General features: G+C 47.3%; 1 protein-coding gene across 2 annotated transcripts in view; it reads right to left on the minus strand.

The window, feature by feature from the left end:
• Positions 1 to 21,313, minus strand: part of LOC8053960 (pre-mRNA-splicing factor ATP-dependent RNA helicase DHX16) — a 65,938-nt gene continuing 44,625 nt past the window's right edge. For both annotated transcript variants that reach the window (XM_042292595.1, XM_042292596.1), the window contains exons 18-23: positions 19,012 to 19,152; positions 10,804 to 11,022; positions 9,054 to 9,347; positions 6,409 to 6,570; positions 3,531 to 3,707; positions 1 to 323 (exon numbers count right to left, since the gene is read on the minus strand). In XM_042292595.1, coding sequence (XP_042148529.1) covers positions 186 to 323; positions 3,531 to 3,707; positions 6,409 to 6,570; positions 9,054 to 9,347; positions 10,804 to 11,022; positions 19,012 to 19,152 — 1,131 coding nt within the window. In that variant the 3' untranslated portion in view covers positions 1 to 185. The remainder of the gene's footprint in view (positions 324 to 3,530; positions 3,708 to 6,408; positions 6,571 to 9,053; positions 9,348 to 10,803; positions 11,023 to 19,011; positions 19,153 to 21,313) is intronic.

Here is a 21,313-nt window from a genome sequence, read left to right on the forward strand (position 1 = left end):
TTTATGATTCGAAATTATGTTTATTTGGCAGAAATTTTTCTTCGCCAAAGCTATGTACAGACTGCGCAGTTATGTACAATCAGACGTGCCGCAGTGACACCTTGTAGAGTTTTTTTTCTTCGGTGTGTAAAAAATGAAGAGGGAGTTCAAAGAGATGATGAGCGAGTCTATCGATTGAGCGGCCCTCATTGTGCCCTGACGAGATCGGCCCGAGCTTTGCCCGTGTTCTTGGGCATCTTCTTCATGGAACTGTCATCTAGGTCCTTGGCCTTGTAGTAGTGAGGTGCCACCTCCAGCAGCCAGCTGTTCTCAATCTCTATCACCTGTGGGGAGGAACAAAGGAGCAAGATTTATTCTGGGTTACTCAATCTATATCAAAAGCTAATAATGTTGCGTATATGCTTAGACGGCGGGAAGTTAATCGGTCCTAATGGGCATCTGGGGCCCTAGGCTGTACCATGCAGGACGAAAAGACTGGGTCATCGCTGCCTGCTATGATTGGTCAGCAGAGCGGTGCGGCACGGCGCTGAACAATCGCAGCAGGCGGTGATATCCCGGTCCCTCAGTCCCGCTTTGTCCCTCCCACTCTGTAGCTTAGGGCCCCGGACGTCTCCGCTGCAGGCAAAAAATTTCACCAGTTCAGTATGACTGCTAGCCTAAGGACCTTAATGTGGATCATGCAGTAGCGATACAAGACCAGTGGCGTTGGAACAGGGGAGGCGAGGGGGCAACTGCCCTTCAAACAGTTCAGAAATTTAAAGGAAACAATACTGGGGAGGGGGCGCATAATCGCCATAGCCCCCCCCCCCCCCCCCCCCCCCCCCCCCTCACCCCCAACACGACCACCGTCGCTTCCCCATCTCCTGAATAGCTCTGGCGCCTCTGTAGAAGACCCTGTGCCGATACGATGCTCATCCAGATCGAAACAAGCAAAGGGGTTGAGATCAGGACCGCTGGGTCTTGCAGCGCAAGCTTTCGCTCCATGGGCTTGGAGCTGCGGTGTATTAAAACACTCGGCTACCGATCACTCCAATCAAAAGGCGCAAATTGTGGGTTTCCAAAATCAAGCTTTTAACTTGGTTTCAATCAAATCTACATCAAAGGCTGAACATTGTCAGCCAAAAAATGTGATTACTCTGCTACGGTGAGAAGAAATACAGTCAAATACAGTCAAACGTTCGCACTGCGAATGTCAAGTTAATTGTTTTCAAATTTTGGAAAATTTCTGAAATCCTCTCGTGATTTTCTATGCTTTCAATGTAAAAATATTTCGTTAGCATCAGTTTCAAAATACCGAATACTTCAAAACAATGTGAGTACTTCAATCACTTGGGTAGTTAACACCTCAATATTACAAATTTATTTCCTAAAAAATGAACGAAAGATTCTGTGTGTTCCCGCTACTTTACGGCTTCTGCCACTAGGCAGCTTCCAAACTGACGACTATCATCATCAGCAAACGTTGGCAGGCGGCAAATGCGCACTGTGCCACAATAGTCAGATACAACATAAGAAAAACTGTGAGGGAGGAAAAAGGTGCGGACGAGAAAAGCCACGGTGGAAAGGAGGTCGCTCCTCTCCACTCAAGCTTTCCCAGTTTCCGCCCTTAGCCCCATCGCACCGTCTTTCTTACATTGTATCCAACTCTAGCCTAGTTCTCATGCTCCTCGCAGTATGTCAGCCGGTGGGGCTTCTTGCAAACTTCCTTATGCCGCGAGCTTTGGTCCGATTTTTTGACGACGAGCTCCTCTTCTGAAAACGCCAGTCCATCTGGAAGGCGGTGAGCATCCGGACGAAATCAAAGCACGCAAAACGTGGGGCAAAGTCACCGAGAAGCTTGCCGCGGACCCTCGCAATGCAGCATAGACGCCGGCAGAGCCGATGACCGACGACGTTCTAATTGTCGTCCGCAAAGAGTAAGACTGCAGCGACGAGGACACGGGGAACGACGAAGACATGGAGGCAGTGCTCACAGGTCGACGGGAAGAATTCGTTTCCACATTCGATGTCCCGAGTGCAGTCGGCAAGTTGCACAAATTTCTTGGAAGCTGTACCTAGGTTATCGATGTGCTTTGCGAGAATGTGGACGACGTGAAATCATTAGTCCCGCAGTGTTTGTGCTGTACGCACCGGAGGAAGATTTCAGATTTATTTTTGATAAAATATGCAGCGTTTTGTTGCGTGTAATGCTTTTTAATCAGAAATGACCGAGTGGCATCTTGTGGCAAAGGTACCGTATTTTCGCGATTCTAAGCACCCCCCCCCCCCCCCCCCCCTTTCAAACATAAACAGCTGCGAAAAAGTTTGCATGTGAATGTAAGCACCCCCCTCCCAACAAGAAATTTAAGATTGGTGACGCCGGTATCGCCAAGCGCCTGAGTCGCAAACAGCCGCTGGCGCTTGGTTTCAACGTCAGTTAATAGATGGCAGCACATACTCACTTTCGCATCCGTGCTGGTTGCGAAAGTGGGTGCGTTGTCGTACCCTCTATCGAAGATGTTTTGTCTGTTTGGTCCCCTTGCGCTTGTTGCAGTCGGTTGATTAGTCTGTTAAGCCTATTCGTCCGCGTTGGCCTCGCAATCGTATTCCGTTCACTGTGGGCACGTGGTTTGCGGAAGTCGTCCATCACGAGTGCAAAGAGTACTTCATACACTATGAAGTTCAAGAGAATGGTTATTTCTTACACAGAAGACATAGGAAATCACGAGGCTGCTGAACAGTTCGGAGTGCGGCGTTCCGCGCAACCTGAGGTTGGGTGGAGCAAATGATGAAGAGGAACGGTTTCTCTTTGAGACGCCGCACCACTATCTGCCAGAAGCTACCCGTGGACTTTGAGGACAAGCTAGTCAACTTCCAGTGTTATGTGATGAAGCTGCGTCGCGGATCTCGCTACGGACTTGAGCAGATCGGTAATGCCGATGAGACCCCTGTGTACATCGACATGCCAAGGACGTGCACCGTGAACGAAGTAGGCGCCCAAGAAGTAAAAATGCGTATGACTGGCTATGAGAAGCAAAGGGTGACCATAATGCTGTGCATCACAGCCGACAGTCGGAAACTTGCACCCTACATAATCTTCCAAAGACTAGTCGCGAGAGTGACTAGTCGACCGTGGTGCAAACTGATGGCAAGCGGGCTACTCTCCAGTCTTTATTTATTTCCTTTAGAACATTTATTCTTTCATTTTGATTATAATTAATTCATATTTCTTGTGCTAATTTCATATTTTCGGGACATGTTCCGAATCTCTTTGAACTTTGCATGTGTGAAAAAAAGGGGGTGCTTAGAATCGAGTAAATACGGGGTTATTTCTTTCACCCAATTTAATTGTTATAATAGTGCCAATCCGTGAGCTTTTTCGCGTAGCGATACAAATTCGAGAAAACAAACGACTTTTCCTTCAAATTCGTTATGTCGAAATATGACCGTATCGCGCTACTGGATTCTCGAACGTTGCAGTTAAAGACGCTGGCAGTGCGCAGAAAACGACGACATGCGCAACACAACCAGGAGAGAGACTGCGAGCCCACCTGTCGCATGAACTCCTTGGTGGTGAAGACGAGCTCAAAGTAGATGACCCAGCGTGGCAGGTCTTCGAAGAGAGAGCTATTGGGGTGGATCATCACCGTTTGCTGGTGCTTTACCGTCTTGTAGTGGCCTCCCTTCGAGAAGCGGGCAGTGTTGTAGAAGTAGCCGGCCGTAATTGCCTGCAGAGAAAAATGGCATGTCGGGACCGGGGGGTCACTGCAGCGAATTGCGTCGAACTTCGGTTAGCAATGTGTACATGGTGTGCCAAAAAAAGATTTTCGGGGTTTTTTTTATCGCAAAAATAGATCATGCTTAGCCGAATACTCATTCTCTGCCGAAAAGTAGTGATAGTAGTTCAAACGGGAGGCTAAAGTTTCAGAAGTGACCATTACCTTATTAAAAATTTATAAATGATTTTCTGAAATGTTTAATGGGAAAAAGGCGGCCGACGGAGCCCTCGAATACATGGAGCTGAATGGTGCCGATTACCAAAAACGGGCTCCATTTTCCCATTGAAATTTTAAGAAACCCACTTATATAACTTTTGAATAAGATGACGGTTCATCCCAAAACATTAGCAACTGGTTTGGTCCACTAGTGCAACATTTGGGCAGAGAATGAGCGTTTGGCGATGCATAGCATATACTTTATTCTTGCAGTGAAAGAATACCTTGCTAACTTTTGGGAAGGACACGCCGTACACCAGCAATGAGCGCTAACCACTTTCCACCAACTACAAAGTAATAACCATAAAATATTAGACGAGCATCCACCCAAAAGACTGGGAAAATAAAAAAAAAATCATGGGGACGGTCGCCCGCTAGGTTTGAGAGCAGAAAAGCGAAAATTTGGGATTTCCCGTTCCAAACAAACGAAAAGCATATGGCTCACCCCAGCAGAGTACTGAGGATTAATATTCACCACCCAGAAATCTTTTGACGTGCGACTGAAACCTCGGCACCTTTTCTGTTGGACTGCACAAACCTCAGCCGGGATTCGAACCTGCCACCTAAGGACTTGGAGCCACAAAGGTGGCTAAAGTGGAAAAGCAGAGGGGGCACATGTTAGGCCAGGCCAGGCTTTTGCTTGGCCCTCGTTTCATCCAATGAAAAGGTGTAGGAGCATTGTAGGTATCAGGCGAAAGAAGTAGCAGTGCCACTCGCATCACAAGCCTGCCTTGTACCAACGGTTTGACGTCAAGCATCGCCGCACTGAAATGGCACGTGCGCATGTGAAGCTTCGCTGCTTTGCACAGGCGTGTTCGGAGAAGCACCAGGCGCGAAGAAGCCTTTCAGTTTGCTTGGTGGGCTCAGAAGTTTGCTGGGGTAGGCACTTGATATGTCCTTTTCATGTATTTCGAATGTTTCAAAAGTAGAGCGTGGCCACTTATTGCGACAAGCAGTATGCTCAATATTTTACAGCTTGCAAGTATAGTTGTAATTAATTTGCTGTAATTTAGTTACATTTATCCAACCACATATATTAATAAAAACTAGTAGGTAACACCCATCCCAATATATTCTTCCCAACTTTCTCAGATTGGTAAAAATGCCTTAACAACACCAAGCTCGCAGAAAAATATGCCTAGTGAAAGGTTTGTGTCACACCACTTATTTTCTATTTCATTATCAGTTAAAGCTTAATGAATGCATGATTGGGTTGAAATGGTTTAAGTGATGAAAATAAAATTAAGGTACACTGGTCTTCCAGGGTAAAGCGGTGCCCATTTGTAGGATGAGGCTAATCTGAAAAAATGACGTTAAACTGGTTCATTATTGCACATATCACTTCAAGCAACATGTCTAGGGATTTTTGAACTAACATAATTCAAGCTTAAGTGCAAACCACTCTAGCAGCACAAATTCTACATAAAAGTAGAAAGGGTAATTAAAGGTGCCCCAACATAGTGTTTGTAGTTAGTTCAAAAGATTAAAACTAATTTGAGCCTCAATTAAAGGAAACATGAATTCATTTTTTTTATTACAGCTAACTACAGTTCAGAATGAACACTTTTGACATTCATATGAGATAGAACACATACCAGTCTCTGTCTATTTGCACTGGTCTTTACAATGAGACTGTCTTGTCCTTTTCGACCCCAATAATCCGTTTCTTTACCGAACATGCGGCACCATCTCTTAACGAAATCGACAAAGAAAAAACTATCTCTTGACAATGGATCACCCGCTTAGCAGTTGGGCTTGCAAAGGCTAAACACAAAGCACCCGCAAGCCTTGTAAGTTGTGAAACCGCAAAAGGAAAAAAACAAAGTGTAGCAACCGACAGCTGCTCTAGGACATAGAGCATCGCACGAGGAACCTAGGACCGTTCCAATGGGAAGGTAATTGCAGTTCTTTCTCACACAGACCCAAAGTACTTTACAAAACGGATAAAAATAAAAATTGCTGCCAACCGAAACTTGGTTCAGTCCATAACTGCGGACCACAGTGCCCGGAATGCATCGTCGACCGGCCTGTTCAACACCTTATACCACCCACTAGTCTGGAACAGTTTCAAAGTGGCAAACAAAAAGTATGTTGCAGAAGCCGGCCGCTCGAGCCGTCGGCCACCAAAAGCCCGGCGATCGGTCGTAAAAATGCAGCCGAGATAGACGATCGGAAGCGAGCATTTCCACCGTCGCAGAGTCCCAACTCTTAGCCGCCGAAGCTTCCGTGTACCGTCCAGCAGGAAAGAAGCCAACAGCAAAACGAGGGTTTGCTGCGTCAACCTCTGCCGTTGTGCCACCACGACTATCACAGTGGGCAATGAACGGCACGACGGAAGCACGATGTCGACGAGTGGAAATCGAGACACGAAAAGCGAAGACGCGGTATGTGCGGCGGTCGGAGATGCTTTCCAGGCCCCGTGATGCGGACCCACCTTGCGGATGGCCACTGTGTCGGAGCGGTCCGAGACCAGCTCGATCTCGACCCGCTCCATGAGCCCCTCCAGCTGGTCCCGGATGTCCCTGGCCCTCTTCATGGACCGGTGCTGGATGAAGTTCTCGTAGCACCACTGCGTCGAGAAGTCCGTCTCGGCCCACTGGGACCCGAGGGTGGGACGAGAGCCGCCGGTCAGTACCGGTTCAGTGTAGTACCGCAAGGAAACTAGAGCCACTAAATATAATACTATGTTAATATAACATTCTTTATTATATTATTGTAGAGTCTAAAGGGCAGCTTAAGAAATTGAGCTGTCCCGCATTAATCTACGGTACTGTCACGGCAACAGCTGTGTCGAGCATCGGCGTCGCGTTTGCCCACCGTGGGGTGTGTGAACAAAAGTGTTCAGAACAAAATAGACAACTGACATACAAAATGAATTCCAATTTTTTTAAACGGTCCAAAACTTCTTTTTCGAAGAAGACAGATTTGCCGGTACCACAAACGACAGTTCTGAAGTAGGGGTCGCACGCCCGTCATCCGCTGCCATTGCCGTCCCGCCCGCGAGTCCCATGATACGCAATATGCCGCCATGTTGAGAATTATGCAGTGAACGCACAGAATGCTTCCAGTTCTCTGTGCAACTTTTTTTTCAATCAGCGTATTTGCAGCTTTTTAGAAGTCACAACGTCCGACTCAAGACGGCCAGTTCTCGATCGGCGGTTTTCGGGCAGAAAGAAACTGAATTTCGAGCCGCAAATTCTGTTCTGGGTAGTTGGGCTCTCATATGTCGTGTACGACTAAAAACCTCGGCGAGCATAAATACCCTGTCAGTGTCCCTTTAAGGGGCCATGCAACGATATTGGGTAGGAATGTATCTCACTATTAACCAGCTTACTGGCACTAGTGGGACCCAAAAATACTCGAACGCAACGCCGAAAGAAAGGTCGACGGTCGAAACAAAAGTCGACGGGGGTGGACTTTTTATTTTAACGCGCTGCATAAACCTGCAAAATAATTCAAGTCGTAACAGCTGCCAAAAAAAAAAAAATATTCATAGAGCACCGATTATTGTGTACTGTAGTCAATGTGTGTAGCAGTGGCAGGAGAGTTTCAGTCGTACTGGCTGCAGTGGTGGAAGTGCCATTTGACCTTTTGGAGCAGGCCTTGTAGCAGGCAAAATGTTATTTCGGAGCAGGTAGTGGCCCTTTTGGAGCAGGGTCCGGCATATGTTGGCATATTACTTTAAAATGAAATAATGCTGCATTGCTATATAAAGCCCATCTCTATTGTTGGAACACAGCGCCTGTCGCCTTTTTAGGACAGGATATATATAATTCAACAAAGTAAACACAAAAAAACATTTTTAAATAAAGTTTATCTGCTTGTCAGATCAAAAAATACAATTAAATATGTCACACTGAGTTCTGATGGTACAGGATATTTAGTTTTATCAGCCTGCACTTATTTTAAGGTATCTACAACAGCATCGAAAGACCCTCACTGTTGTGGAATGTTTAAGTTCAGATTAGAGTTGTCTTTCGGGCACCAGCTTTAAATATTTCGGTATCTGATATTCGCTTCAAAAATTCCGATTCATTTTTGATGTGCTGGCGAAGTCACAACATCACGGCGAGTTAACCTGTTGAGTGCGCTCCTTGGCATGCACCGACACGCTGCTGAGAAGCGACACCCGCAGAGCAGACACCGTAGTCGCGCGAGTCGAGCAGTGCTTTGTGCTCTGAAAAGGACGATGATGCTTTACCAGCACTGCATCCAGAGTTTGGTGCAACTCAACTATACTTCGTTTCAGCTTCGGTGCGAGCGCAGCTGAAGCTACAAGCGCACGCATGGAGCCCGTAACGGTGCCCACACTGCACGAGCCCACGCGCGAGTCAGGAATGCACAGAGCATTGGCTAGCTTTGACTTCGCTAGTAGCTAGCGCACGGGAACAAGGCGGGTCAACATTGAAAACATCAACAAGCTCGGCCTTTTTTTTTTAGATAGGCTGCTCAGTGGGATGGTTCTTCGCTTAGCCTCTGCGGCTTTGGTCCCAGATGTTTCTAACGTTGTTCCTTTCAATGATGATGATGATAATGCGCCCTCGCAGTTTCGGTTTGCGTAACAGTTGCGGCGCGGAAAATACCGCGGTACCGCCACGCGCTCTGATAAGACTTCAATTTTTATTTTTTATTGCTACATCTCATTTCGGCGCAGGCATGGCGCAATTCTTCGGTAAAATAATAATTTGGCGCTACAAGTAGCAGGATTGCGTCCTCGGCGCAATTTGGCGCAATTGGCGCAGCACTTCCATCACTGTGGCTGAAAATAGAGCGGGCCTCAGGGGGCCCGCGAAAACGAGTGTCAGATGTGCCTGGCTGGGCTCAATAGACAGTGGGCTGAACTGGGCCGGGCGCTTAAATATTGGCCCGTGCAGAGCTCCAATGGGCGGTACAGTACGGTAAACAAATTAGTCAAAGACATCTTTCAAGTAACATAAAGAAATATTGGCTGCCACTTTGAGGTTCCTTTTCAAGTTCTTCCGACTACTGTAGCTTCAACCAGCTAGCTCCTTTGTATGGCTGGGCAAGAAAAAAAAAGAAGAAGAAAAGTGCAAAGAGAAAAGGAAGATCTTTCTGTACCTGGTTGTAGACGCACATAAGGGTTAGGTGGTCGCCGCCGGGGCTGAAGAAGTTCTTGCGGGCCGTGTCAGCATGCACGATCTTGTCTTTAGGCCGGTAGAAGATGGAGCTGTTCACCGAGAGCATGGCGGCCACGGTGAGCACTTCCTCCGAGCACCGGTACTTTTCCGAGGCCAGCAGCATCTTGGCCATCATCGGGTCCACAGGGAACTCGGCCATGCGCCGTCCCAGCTTCGTCAGCTCCCCCATGTGGTTCAGGGCCCCCAGCGCATACAGCTGCTCCAGTGCCAGCACCTGGGAGTGGTCGGAGAAAGCTGGGCACACTTCGAAACTAGGCTTTGTTCCGTCGCTGGACTCCCAAACTCCGGAAAGGACTAAAGGACATTCTGAGACCTCTTCCTGGGGTACTGGTGCAATGCCATTACACTCATAACTTTGGACCGGTCGTAATACAATAGAAAAATGAAAGACGTTTACAATTCTCTGTAATGCCGAACTGGAGCGCAGCTTTTGAAGGGGGGGAGGGTATAGAGGGGAGTGTCACGTGTGACGTCACGAGGGTAAAATTTTCCCGCTAAATTTAGCGGAAAAATTTCCCGCCAATTTTAGCGGGAATATTTTACCCTTGTGACGTCATGTCTGACGTCAGACGTGACGTCACAAGGGTAAATTTTAGTAGGAAAATTTTCCCGCTAAATTTAGCAAGAAAATTTTCCCGCTAAATTTAGCGGAAAAATTTCCCTGCTAAATTGAGCGGAAATCTTTCTTGCCAAATTTAGCGGGAAAATTTTGCCCTCGTGACGTCACACGTGACGTCATTATAGAAAATGTCCCATAATGCAACGTGCGGTTATGCTGACGGCAACGCCACTCAAGCTGGAAACGGGTGCCTAAGAGCTGCGCTCTAGAAAGATCTCTTATGCTATTTAGTAGGGTTTCGCACTTCTGGTATATGGTAGCACAGTCGAATCTCGTTAATTCAAACTCGAGGGGGGCCAAAAATTTGTTTGAATAAAGCAAAGTTTAAATTATCAGGAGTGTTTTCCCATAGAGATGCATAGGATGGGACCTGCATGTTAGTTTGAATTATCTGCAAGTTTGAATTAAGAGAGTTTGAATTAATGAGTCGACTGTAGTACCGATAAACCCCGAAAAGTAGTCCTTGAGCCAGTTTTATCAAAATCGGAAAAAAGTAAAAAAAAAAAACCCAAATGAGGGCGGACCTGAGGGAGTCTGGGAGACCCTTCCAGTGTGTCTAAAAAAATGAAGCCTTGAATTTGAATTAAAGTCAGGTAGACCCAACCTTCACAGGAAAAAATCCTTATATGAACTTCTATTTTATGTCGACCCGGAGAAGGGCCCGCACTGAACTGTCTGTGAGGCTGCTTCTTCCTTTCGGAACCTCTCATTTCCTCCTCTTATTGCTAAATGTTTTCCATGCATTTAGTTCATTCACGTGTTCGCCAGAGGTTGGGGAATCTAACGACCGTGTCCCGTTTTCTCAAACACAAAACCTGATGAACGCCAATTTTTCTGTCCGATACAGAACACCAACACATGAAAAACATCCGATCGGTGAGAAAAAAATAAGCCCCCAAAAACACATCCCTGTTTTTGAGAGAAAAACAAACTCCAATTGTGACGAAACTATAGAAAACGTTGTTGTGCTCCACCGGAGCGCAGTCGGAAGCACCCGCCGAAACCCTTGCCGCGGCCACCCTTTCGAAGGACGCGTCTCCGCCCTGCTTACGAGCGTCTCGTGCGCAGGCGGGTCCAGGAAGTCGAAGTGCAGGAGGTCGTTGATGCCCAGGGACTTGAGCATGAGCACCACGTTGCCCAGGTTCACCCGCTGGATCTCGGGGATGCTGTTGTCCTCCAGCTCGTGCTCGTACGCCCAGGCCGTGTATAGCCGGAAGCACTTGCCCGCCGCCACCCGCCCTGCCCGGCCCGACCGCTGCCTCGCCGATGCCTGGACGGGCAGAACGACACGTGGGTAAGTCGGCCGCGAGCGGCAGGACGTCCCGTTTTCAACGCACACATGTACAAGGTGCGACACAGTTAGTGGGAACGAGCAACTGTCAGGCTTCTCTGCACAAGTGAAACCTTCTGGCCAAAATGACGCCCAGTGCAAGTTCGTGGGTTTCTAGCGTAGGGGTTGCAGTGACGTCAAAACTCCAAGCTCTGACCGGCTCAGTTTGGAAGGATAGTGGGTAGACCTCAGTGCTAGCTGCCTTGAGGTCTACCTACTATCTTTCTATCAGAGCCAATCAGACCTCTGTGTTTCGACGTCACTGCAACCCCTGCGCAAGAAGCAGATGAACTTGCGCTCTGCATAGTTGGTGACAGGACGAGAACAGCAGGGAGGAGCTCCGGTAGTCCCGCGTCTAGGGCAAGCTTTCCTGCCTTCGATAATGCTTCGGCATCTCGTAATCCTTGAGCGTGCAAGCGCTTGAGGATCACGGTGAAGAGCAATGATTGCATGCTGCAGGCCGTGTGTTTAATAGAAGTGCTGCAGTTCCCACCCTGTCAGTGACCAGAGTGGGGTGGATTGTGTTCATCTGAGGCACCAATGTAGGCGTTACAACTTGGCATTCGTCGATACCCTCTCTAAGTAAAGTGCAATTCGACACGAATGTCATGTTTCTGCTGTGTCACACAGTGTGTACCTACAAAATATGGGTGACAATGCACGATCTGGCTTTTTGCTACAACTGCGGTTCCCACAATCCATATTGTCTCTCTATTTCTGAAATACAGTATAGACCACTTACAACGTAACCGCTTACAGTGCGGGACCGGGTATAACGCAGCTTTTTTAAACCACCGGTTCGCCTCCCATAGAACTCCATGTAATTACATACCGCTTAAAATGCAGGCGCACGAAGGGAAATACCTGTTATACTGCGGTTTCTGAAACAGCGCGCCGACCGCGCTGACCGACCGGCGCAGCGAGCACGCTTCCCTGTGCGACACTAGATAACGGCGCTAGTCGCAAGCGGCACTCCCAGGGCAAGGAGGTTGCTCGAAGAAGCGGGGAGAAGCGAAGCGAGAGGCTTCAGTTGCCATAGCGATGGAGGGACGCACGCACGTGTCGTTCACATGCGTGCGTCCCTCCCCTGCATTGGAAACAACCACGACAGACCAATCGCAGGTCGAGGAGAAGTGTTTGCACGCTTTGCATGCCGGTCGCGGGCCGGCCTTCTCTCCGCAAGCATGGCGTCGGTTGTGATCGTCGACGTAGACGGCGTGGTGGAAGCTCATCATTCCGCGTAAAAGCGCTATCCTTGACTGTGAATTTTCGTTGTGTGCCGCTATGATAACCCAGCACGTACTAGAAGGGAAAATCCACCTACTCGTGCGGCGATGTCGTGGCGGCACTCTCAAGACGGCAGAAACGCCCGTGTCGTCGTGTTTGTTTACTTCGACTACAGAGGTGCTTTCTAAGCATTTGTGTTTTCGAACATAGCCCGAATTTTTTATTTGGAGTATTTCATGCCTGTGCTCAAGTTGAAGGTATTACTGGCGCGTACCGTATAAAGGATGCGAATTTTCACGCGTTTTCATCACCGGAGAAAAGTGATTAGGGTTAGCAATCCTGAACGCTCGCAACGTCCGTCCGCAACCCGCGACGCCGTTAAAAGGCTGTGTCAGGCAAAGGTCGCTCATTTCTTTCAAAATGTGTGACACACTTGAGAGAGAAGTGTACTAGTCTGGTGAAATAAAGACTCCTCAAACTAAGCTTTATTTTTCATCTAACATAAAATAAATTCTTTTACAAAGGTAAGTTGTCTCATGGCATGTATTTTGGCCTGAAAAATTGATGTTTTGGTTATAACGCGGTACCGCTTATAGTGCGGATTTTCACGACACCCGCGGCATACGTTATATGCGGTCTACACTGTACCACAAACAACTGTATTTTCACCAGCTAAAGCACTTCGCGAATTCTGCGAAACATAAGTTTTGGGAATATTTTGCAGATGCAAAATTTCACGATTCTGAGTGATATGTGTTGCGTATTCATTACAACAGGTGTATATTCGTGGGAACAGTTTTTCGCAATATTGTTCAAGTCACAAACTTCGCGAAATTTAGGCCCTCACAAAAATCAAGTCGTTTAAAGTACTTGGGAGACCCGCACCTAAACTTTGAGCTGCGCCAAATAAGTGTGATGGGCTGTCCACAATCATATTAATTGCATTGGTACCAGAAACAACCAGACAGCATTACCTGAGCAAAAAGAAATGACTAAAAAGTAAAAACATTATGGCTTGCTGTTCCTTTCATTTAAAGTTACATTGATCCTCGACATTACCCTTCAATTACACACTGCAGGGTCCACCGGACTTGCCATTTAGGTGTTTCCATGGCATAATATTGAGCACTGCATCATCGAACGCTCATACTTCGTGGGAACCTAGCCCCAGCAGTGAAAACTAGATCTAAATGTTTCAGTCCCATATACACTTGAAAGCATGATGCACTGACTGGTGCCTCACGTGTGTCAACATGTCCAGCAACTGCATGAAGGAAAGTTTAGTAGGCTTGCAAAGCTCGTGCTGGCTTACCCGAGCAGGAACATGCTGGCAGCCAAATACCCTGCTTGCAATTCAGTATACATTAACTGAATCAAATGCTAGAAGCCTACTTGACTCATTAATGATGCTACACGGTGCTTTCATGCGACAACAGTTTTCACTCAGAGCCTCCCTGTCTTGGAACTGACAGCTAGCACCATTTGGGAGCTGCACAGTCAAGTAGCCCAATTATGCTTGCTACTCACAAAGGACCGTGGCATTATATTCAGATATGTGTGAAATCTGTTTATGCTCGTCATCTAGGTGACCTATAGGGCTGAACATTTCAAATCATATAGATTCTGGTAAAGTTTCAGTATTGAACAATGAGCAGTTCATTTAGTAGGCGTGCAGAAGACCCCTGTATTACAGTTTCTCGGGTTCCTAATTTTTCATTCTTTTGTTTCTTTTCAACTCATTTCTGCTTTCATCATAATCATGTACCGTATTTACTCGCATAATAAACGTACCCCCCACAATGGGCATCAATATTTTGCCTTTCTTTTTCCCCTCCCGTAATCAACACACCTCCAATTTTCGGATCCGCGAGTCTCGAATTCCGTCCAATTTAGCAAGCCACCAAGCCAGTTTTCTTTTGCCGCCAAGCAGTCAGGCCAAGTCAAGCCAAGCCAAGCCGCTCCCGTAATGGCGTAATGGTCGCAAGTGCGTAGTTGTGGTAGTTACGGAAGTGATCAACCGTGAAACCGAGTGTCGCGCACACTTGACGAAGCTTGGGTCAAGGAATTGCCGAGCCCCGGACATTCTTCGCCTATCGGATGCATTGATGTCAACGAACAAGCTGTCGTCTGTGGTCCGCTTTCGGACAGTGAAATCGTGAAATTGGTTAGGCCTAATTTCCCATACTCCGGGTAAATGCGTTTATTTAATCCGTAACAGAACGGCACAGCGAGGTGCACACTGCAGGAGTTCGGGGGTTGGACTTCGTACGAGTTCTTATACGCATAGTCGCGGATATACCTGAGCGTGTCCACCAAATACTAGCAATATATATCACCTAAGAATGGTCGTGTTGCTTTTCCTTCCGCAAAAGGCACCCCGAAAGCGCGCTAAAAAGGTTTGCAATTTATAAAGCATGGTTATTGTGGCGCGCCCCTGACCAGCCGCGGGTGCACCTCAATCACTGGAGACGTGCCACAGTATGTTGCCATGTCATATTGGCACCTAATATGGCATTTGCACGAAGTGTGTAAATGCAAAAAGTTTACCCAGTGTAATGAACGCTTTCCCAAATATGTGTCAATTTTTCGGGAAAAAAGTGCATTCATAATGCGAGTAAGTACGGTATATATACCCTTCAAATGTACCAGTGTGTCGAACCGAAAAAAATACGGGTTCCGTTACGGTTCAGGTTCAGGTAAATTTATTTTGATCCGGTTCAGTTCCTGTTCGATTAATTCGATCCGCGAACCGGTTTGGGGCGCTGAACCGGTTTGCGAACCGGTTCGGAAATTATAAATGACAAATTGCAACATCAAAATAAATTACAAATAAAACATCTGAAATCAGCACATACAAAACGGGATACATCGTAGTGTAAGGCTCAGGGATTTCTACCAGGAATGGTTTCTTTATGTGCACTCAAAGGTTACCTCACCGAGGTTTACGCATTCGGACTTCATCTAATTGGGTCCGACGCAGTAGCTGTAAAATCCGCGACATCCTTACAAACCCACTTACAAGTAGAACTCGCTAACTATCCCGCCACCTCGGCGTGTAAGCAATTGAAGGAACAGTGGGGAGAAAATACAGCTTTCTTTATTTGAACTAGCCTTCGGTAACTCAAATTAGACCCTTAAAGAAGTTTTCATTAAACAAGATACGGAATATGAAAAACACTTCACCGAACGCAACGCCAGAAGGACGTAATAGGATAAATATTAAAATAGAAGAGTTCGCTGTCTCACAAATATGTTAGCTTCTAAGTGCCTATACGAAACCGGATGCATTATTATCAAACTCCACAGCCTTTTCTTTTCTCATCCCGATGGAAGCAAGCTTCAAGAACTCGCGCGTTCTAGAAACGTGTTATGAAATGAGCACACAGCAGCATTTAGGATTTACGAGATTGTAGGAAAAATTAAATCCCGCGACGCGATTTTTTTTTTTTTTTTTGCACAGCCTTTCAATTCTTTCTTCCGTGGAAGCCGCGACCAGCGCAATACTGGTTCCTATGTCAAGATTCATGGATGCAGCGTTTATATTCCTAAGACTGAGTGGAGAAGAAAAATATGTAAGCGAGGTGTGTGTCAGTTGCTGGCACTTAAAAAACAAATGGCATTGATAGCACATTCATTGTCAACAGCGCGTGGCCGAACCGTTTTGACATGAGCCGGTAACCGTTATTTTTTTTCCGGTTCAGTTCCAGTTCGGGTTCATCGCGATAACAATATAACGGTTCGGGTTCGGGTTCAGTTCCGGAAAAAATACCGGTTCGGTTCCGGTTTTCGGTTCGGTTCGACACCCTGGTATATACATTCATAAAATATTTGTTTTGTTTTCTAATGTGAGAATGTAATAATTTCCTATTTCACAGCATTGACTAAAACAGCATTATCTTATTCTGTCTTAATAGGGCGCTTTCACTCGAATTCAGGTGCTGTATTTACTCGATTGTAGGTCGGCATCGATTCTAGGCCAAACCCCCAAAACGGCAAAGCCAAAAAAAATCCTCGATTCTAAGTTGATTAGAAAGGAAATTAAACACAGAACGGCATTTATTTCCGATATACAATACTAGATCGGCCACGAAGCCAATAAGGGTGTTAGCGGTTTATGTCCGCGTTTTCAAATAAAGACGCAAGCAATGCCGCGAGTCGCCGTGAGCAACAAACGAAAGTAAACATTTTTGTTTTTGTGTGTGTGCGCGTTTGCGAAGGAGAGAAGGGAGGGGGCAAGGAGCAAGGTGCATGGCTGGCATGGCGCATCCCGTAGTTCTCCCTCCCTGTCCCCCCTTGTGTAGCGAGGGCATGCAGGAGGCTGCGCAGCAGCGGAGGCGCGCAGCGGAGGCGCGAAACCCGACGCCCGAGGTATGCGCGCGAACAGCGGCCACGGGGGGGGAGGGGGGGCGGCTGTTGGCTGCTGCTGTTTTGGTTGTTTTCGTGCACCAAAAGCTTTCTGAAACATGAAGCAGCGAGACTCTACGGCGAATAGATACGGCAGTTTCGGTTTCGGTCGCTGGCATTGTTGCGAAGTGGTGTAGGCGTCAGTCCCATCCTCGTTTCTAGGCCGACCCCCGAGTTATGATTTTAATTTTTTTTATAAAAACTATCGGCCTAGATTTGAGTAAATACGGTAAACTTGTCAGGTGGGGCTTTTGTGTGAAAAAACAAAAACAGTATGTGAAAGCCTGAATTATGTTCGGTAAACACAGGAATGCCACATGGTGGCATGCACCAAATTCTTAACTGCAGTAGAACTGCATCAATATATTTTCCCGGTTATTACGTTCACGGCCAACAATATAATTTGAACCTCAATAAAACTTCAACTTACGTACTGATGTATTAGTTTGTTCCACAAGCAATGGCGCTTGTGTCAGAGCGGCTCTGTGCACCACGGCTCTGTGCAGCTCTCTTTCATCTCTTTGTCACCTGTGTGTTTGTTCTTGTACAGACTTGCTGGTTTCGTTAGAATTTCTACGTCATAGAGAAGCCTCATCTCTTCAGGAACACATTTGCAATACTGTCAACCACGGACCGAAACCCAGATGGAAGGTGGCAGTATAGCGCCAGGGAACTTGAGGTTCGCTCTAACCAAGATTTGGAAAGCTACGCAAGAGCAGTGCCAAAGACTGGCACCCCTATCAAAGAGCTGCCCAGACAGCCAAACGAGTTGCGGCTTCTTACAAGGGCGCTTGTACTGTAAAAAAGTTGAATACTAGCACTAGGCAGCTATTTCTATCTTTTCTGAGGGAGTTTGAGTGCTCCAAGTCTGCATATGTCCTTGCCCACACCGAGTGTTATCAATTGTTACATATTTCTGGCATCATACATTTGTTTACAGTACAGTGTAGACCGCATATAACGTATGTCGCGGGAGTCGCGAAAATCCGCACTATAAGTGGTACCGCACTATAACCAAAACATCAATTGTTCAGGCCAAAATACATGCCATGAGACAACTTACCTTTGTAAAAGAATTTATTCTATGTTAGGTGAAAAATAAAGCTTAGTTTGAGGAAAGTCTTTATTTCACCAGACTAGTACACTTCTCTCTCAAGTGTGTCACACATTTTGAAAGAAATGAGAGGCTTTTGCCTGGTGCAGCCTTTTAACGGCGTCGCGGACGGACGTTGCGAGCGTTCAGGATTAGTAACCCTAATCACTTTTCTCCGAAGATGAAAACGCGTGAAAATTCGCATCCTTCATACGGTACGCGCCAGTAATACCTTGAACTTGAGAACATACATGAAATGCGCCAAATAAGAAAACCGGGCGATGTTCGAGGACACAAATGCTTAGAAATCACCACTGTAGTCGAAGTAAACAAACACGACGACACGGGCGTTTCTGCAGTCTTGAGAGTGCCGCCACGACATCGCCGCACGAGTAGGTGGATCTTCCCGTCTAGTATGTGCTGGGTTATCATAGCGACACACAACGAAAATTCACAGTCAAGGATAGCGCTTTTACGAAGAATGATGAGATGAACGCCGCCTACGACGACAATCACAACCGACGCCATGTTTGCGGATAGAAGCAGCCGGCCCGCGACCGGAGGAGGAGAAGCGTTGTAATAGAGGTTGGGGGGGAAGGAGAGAGCCAATAGTGTGCCGGCATGCAACGCGCGCGAACACTTCTGGACCTGCGATTGGTCTGTCGTTGCGGTTTGTTTCCAACGCAGCGGAGGGACGCACGCACGTGAACGACACGTGCGTGCGTCCCTCTGTCGCTATGGCAACTGAAGCCTCTCTCTTCACTTCTCCCCTCTCCTTCGTGCAACCTCCGTGCCCCGCAAGTTCTGCTTGCGGCTCGCGCCGTCAGCGCCGTTATCTAGTGTCGCACAGGGAAGCGTGCTCGCTGCTCCGGTCGTCGGCGCGATCGGCGGGCTGTGCGAGAAACCGCACTATAACCAATATTTCCCTTCGCGCGCCTGCATTTTAAGCGGTATGTAATTACATGGAGTTCTATGGGAGGCGAACCAGTGGTTTAAAAAAACCGCGTTATACCCGGTCCTGCACTATAAGCGGTTACGTTGTAAGTGGTCTATACTGTAGTCCACTGAAAAGCCTATCAATGAGGTCCTACTGCAGAATTTTGTTTGCATTATTTTGTGAGTTCTGGCATTCTGCAGCATACTGACTTCTTCAGCTGCGAATAATGCCCCTTTTCAAGTGTGACCACACACAATAGCCGACCTACCTTAGAAATGGGGGTGACCACAAGGGAGTCCATTCCAGTCCGTGCATTGTAGCTGTTCTGCTTGCAGAACCCAGGGTCAATGACATAAATGATGCCATCAATGGTCAGGGAGGTTTCTGCTATGTTGGTTGCCAAGACAACCTGCACAAAGCCCCATTCACCGAGTGGTTCTTACGGTCCTGCATTACAGCACAAAACAGAGTGGAGGAAGGCGAGAAATTTCAACAACACATGCTTTAAGTCTGAGGCAACACTGCTCGATTACTTTTAAAAGGCCAGGGAGCCTTCCCAATCTTGCCAGTTTTTAGAGCGCAGCTCTTAGGCGCCCGTTTCCGGCTTGAGCGGCGTCGGCGTCGCCGTCGGCGTAACCGCGCGTAACCCTCGTGAGGGTTACAAGGGTTACGAGGGTTACTCTCACGAGGGTTACGAGGGTTACTCTCACGAGGGTTACGAGGGTAACCCTCGTGATCCTCGTGAGGGTAGCAACCCTCGTAACCCTCACGAGGGTTACGAGGGTTATTCTCACGAGGGTTACGAGGGTTATTCTTACGAGAGTTACGAGGGTTACCCTCACGAGGGTCACGAGGGTTACCCTCACGAGGGTCACAAGGGTTATGAGGTTACCCTCACGAGGGTCACGAGGGTTATGAGTTACCCTCACGAGGGTCACGAGGGTTACCCTTCCAAGGGTTACTAGGGTTATGACAGTACCCTCAAGCGAGAGTAACCCTCGTAACCCACACGAGGGTAACGAGGGTTACTCTCATGAGGGTTACGATGGTTACCCTCACGAGGGTCACGAGGGTTATGAGAGTTACCCTCACGAGGGTCAGGAGGGTTACCCTCACAAGGGTTACTAGGGTTATGAGAGTTACCCTCTCGAGGGTTACCCTCACGATGGTCACGAGGGTTACCCTCATGAGGGTCATGAGGGTTACCCCCCTGAGGTCGCGTTACCCTCCGCTGAGGTCACGTGACCCCCCTCAGGTCACGTGACCACCCTCAGGTCACGTGACCTTCTGATGTCACGTGACCCCTCCCCCCCGCCGAGGTCACGTGACCTCAGGGAGTCACCTATCCCTCAGTACCCTACCATCCTATCCCTCAGTAACCTCCCATCCTCCTCCTCAAGAGCTGCGCTCTTATCCGGCGTTACAGGGAGTTGTAAACGGCTTTCATTTTTTTCGAGACATGAAATATGAACCCAAAATTACTAATATAAAAAAACTAAACGCTCAAGTCATAAGTAATTAAAATGGTAATCTCGCTCCACACTGTCAAGTGTCATATCCCGTAAGTAGACCTTGCAGTTGGGCTAGTTGGTGAACTTTATGAAGCATGCTGCAAGGCACAAAAAGCAATGGACACAAGAAAGAAGACACACACACAGGCACCACTCACAATTATATTTGAAAAAAGCAGAAAAGAAATAAATACATATCTCGTCACCTTCCTCACGTCACCTTCCTTGTCCGGCGTCCGCGCTCACATCGATTGCACTGCCTCTGGGATCGGCCCACTTTTAAAAAAAGTGGGCCAATCCCGGGACGCACGCTTACGAGGTAGACGTCTTAACCACTACGCTACACTCCAACGTTGCATGTAGCCGCTCAACGTCTATACAGGAGAGGGCACTGCGGTCAAATGCGTATATAATCGCGTTAAACTTTGCATGCATTGGCTCAACGTTTATAGACGAGAGAGCGCTGCGGTCAAATGCTCAACTGTGTATATAACCACAATCCATAACCCGCCTTCTTTTTCTGACATGGACCGTTGACTTAAGCGGTGAAGATGTGTTCCCACAGCTTCTAGCGGATCCAAGTTGATCCGCAAGAAGAACCACTGGCTATGCATTTCACCGACCATAAAGAAGTAATGATGAAGTCGAAATGCAACCCGGAACTCAGCACTACCTATGAGCAATTAAAAAAGAAATCAGCACCATCAGCACTATCTATGAACAATAAAATCACTACCATCAGCACCACCAAAGATTCGCCCCAATCAACATCATTCACCACGTGGAGATGAGTGCATTTTTTTTTTTTTTTAGAAGTTTCTGTGAATGGTTGATAAACCGTGCAACTCACGGCCAGGCGCATGCATGGATGTGAGGAAGGTGATGAGATATGTATTTATTTACTTTCTGCACTTTTCAAATTTAGTTGTGAGTGGCGCCTGTGAGTGTGTTTTCTTTCCTGCGTCCATTGTTTTTGGCGCCTTACACCATGCTTCATCACATAAGTATATCCTAACGATTTCTACGATAACCATCCAAACAACAAAGACAAATATGAAG

This window comes from Ixodes scapularis, unplaced genomic scaffold (assembly GCF_016920785.2).
Source record: "Ixodes scapularis isolate PalLabHiFi unplaced genomic scaffold, ASM1692078v2 PGA_scaffold3__209_contigs__length_174095766, whole genome shotgun sequence".
Lineage (NCBI taxonomy): Eukaryota > Metazoa > Arthropoda > Arachnida > Ixodida > Ixodidae > Ixodes > Ixodes scapularis.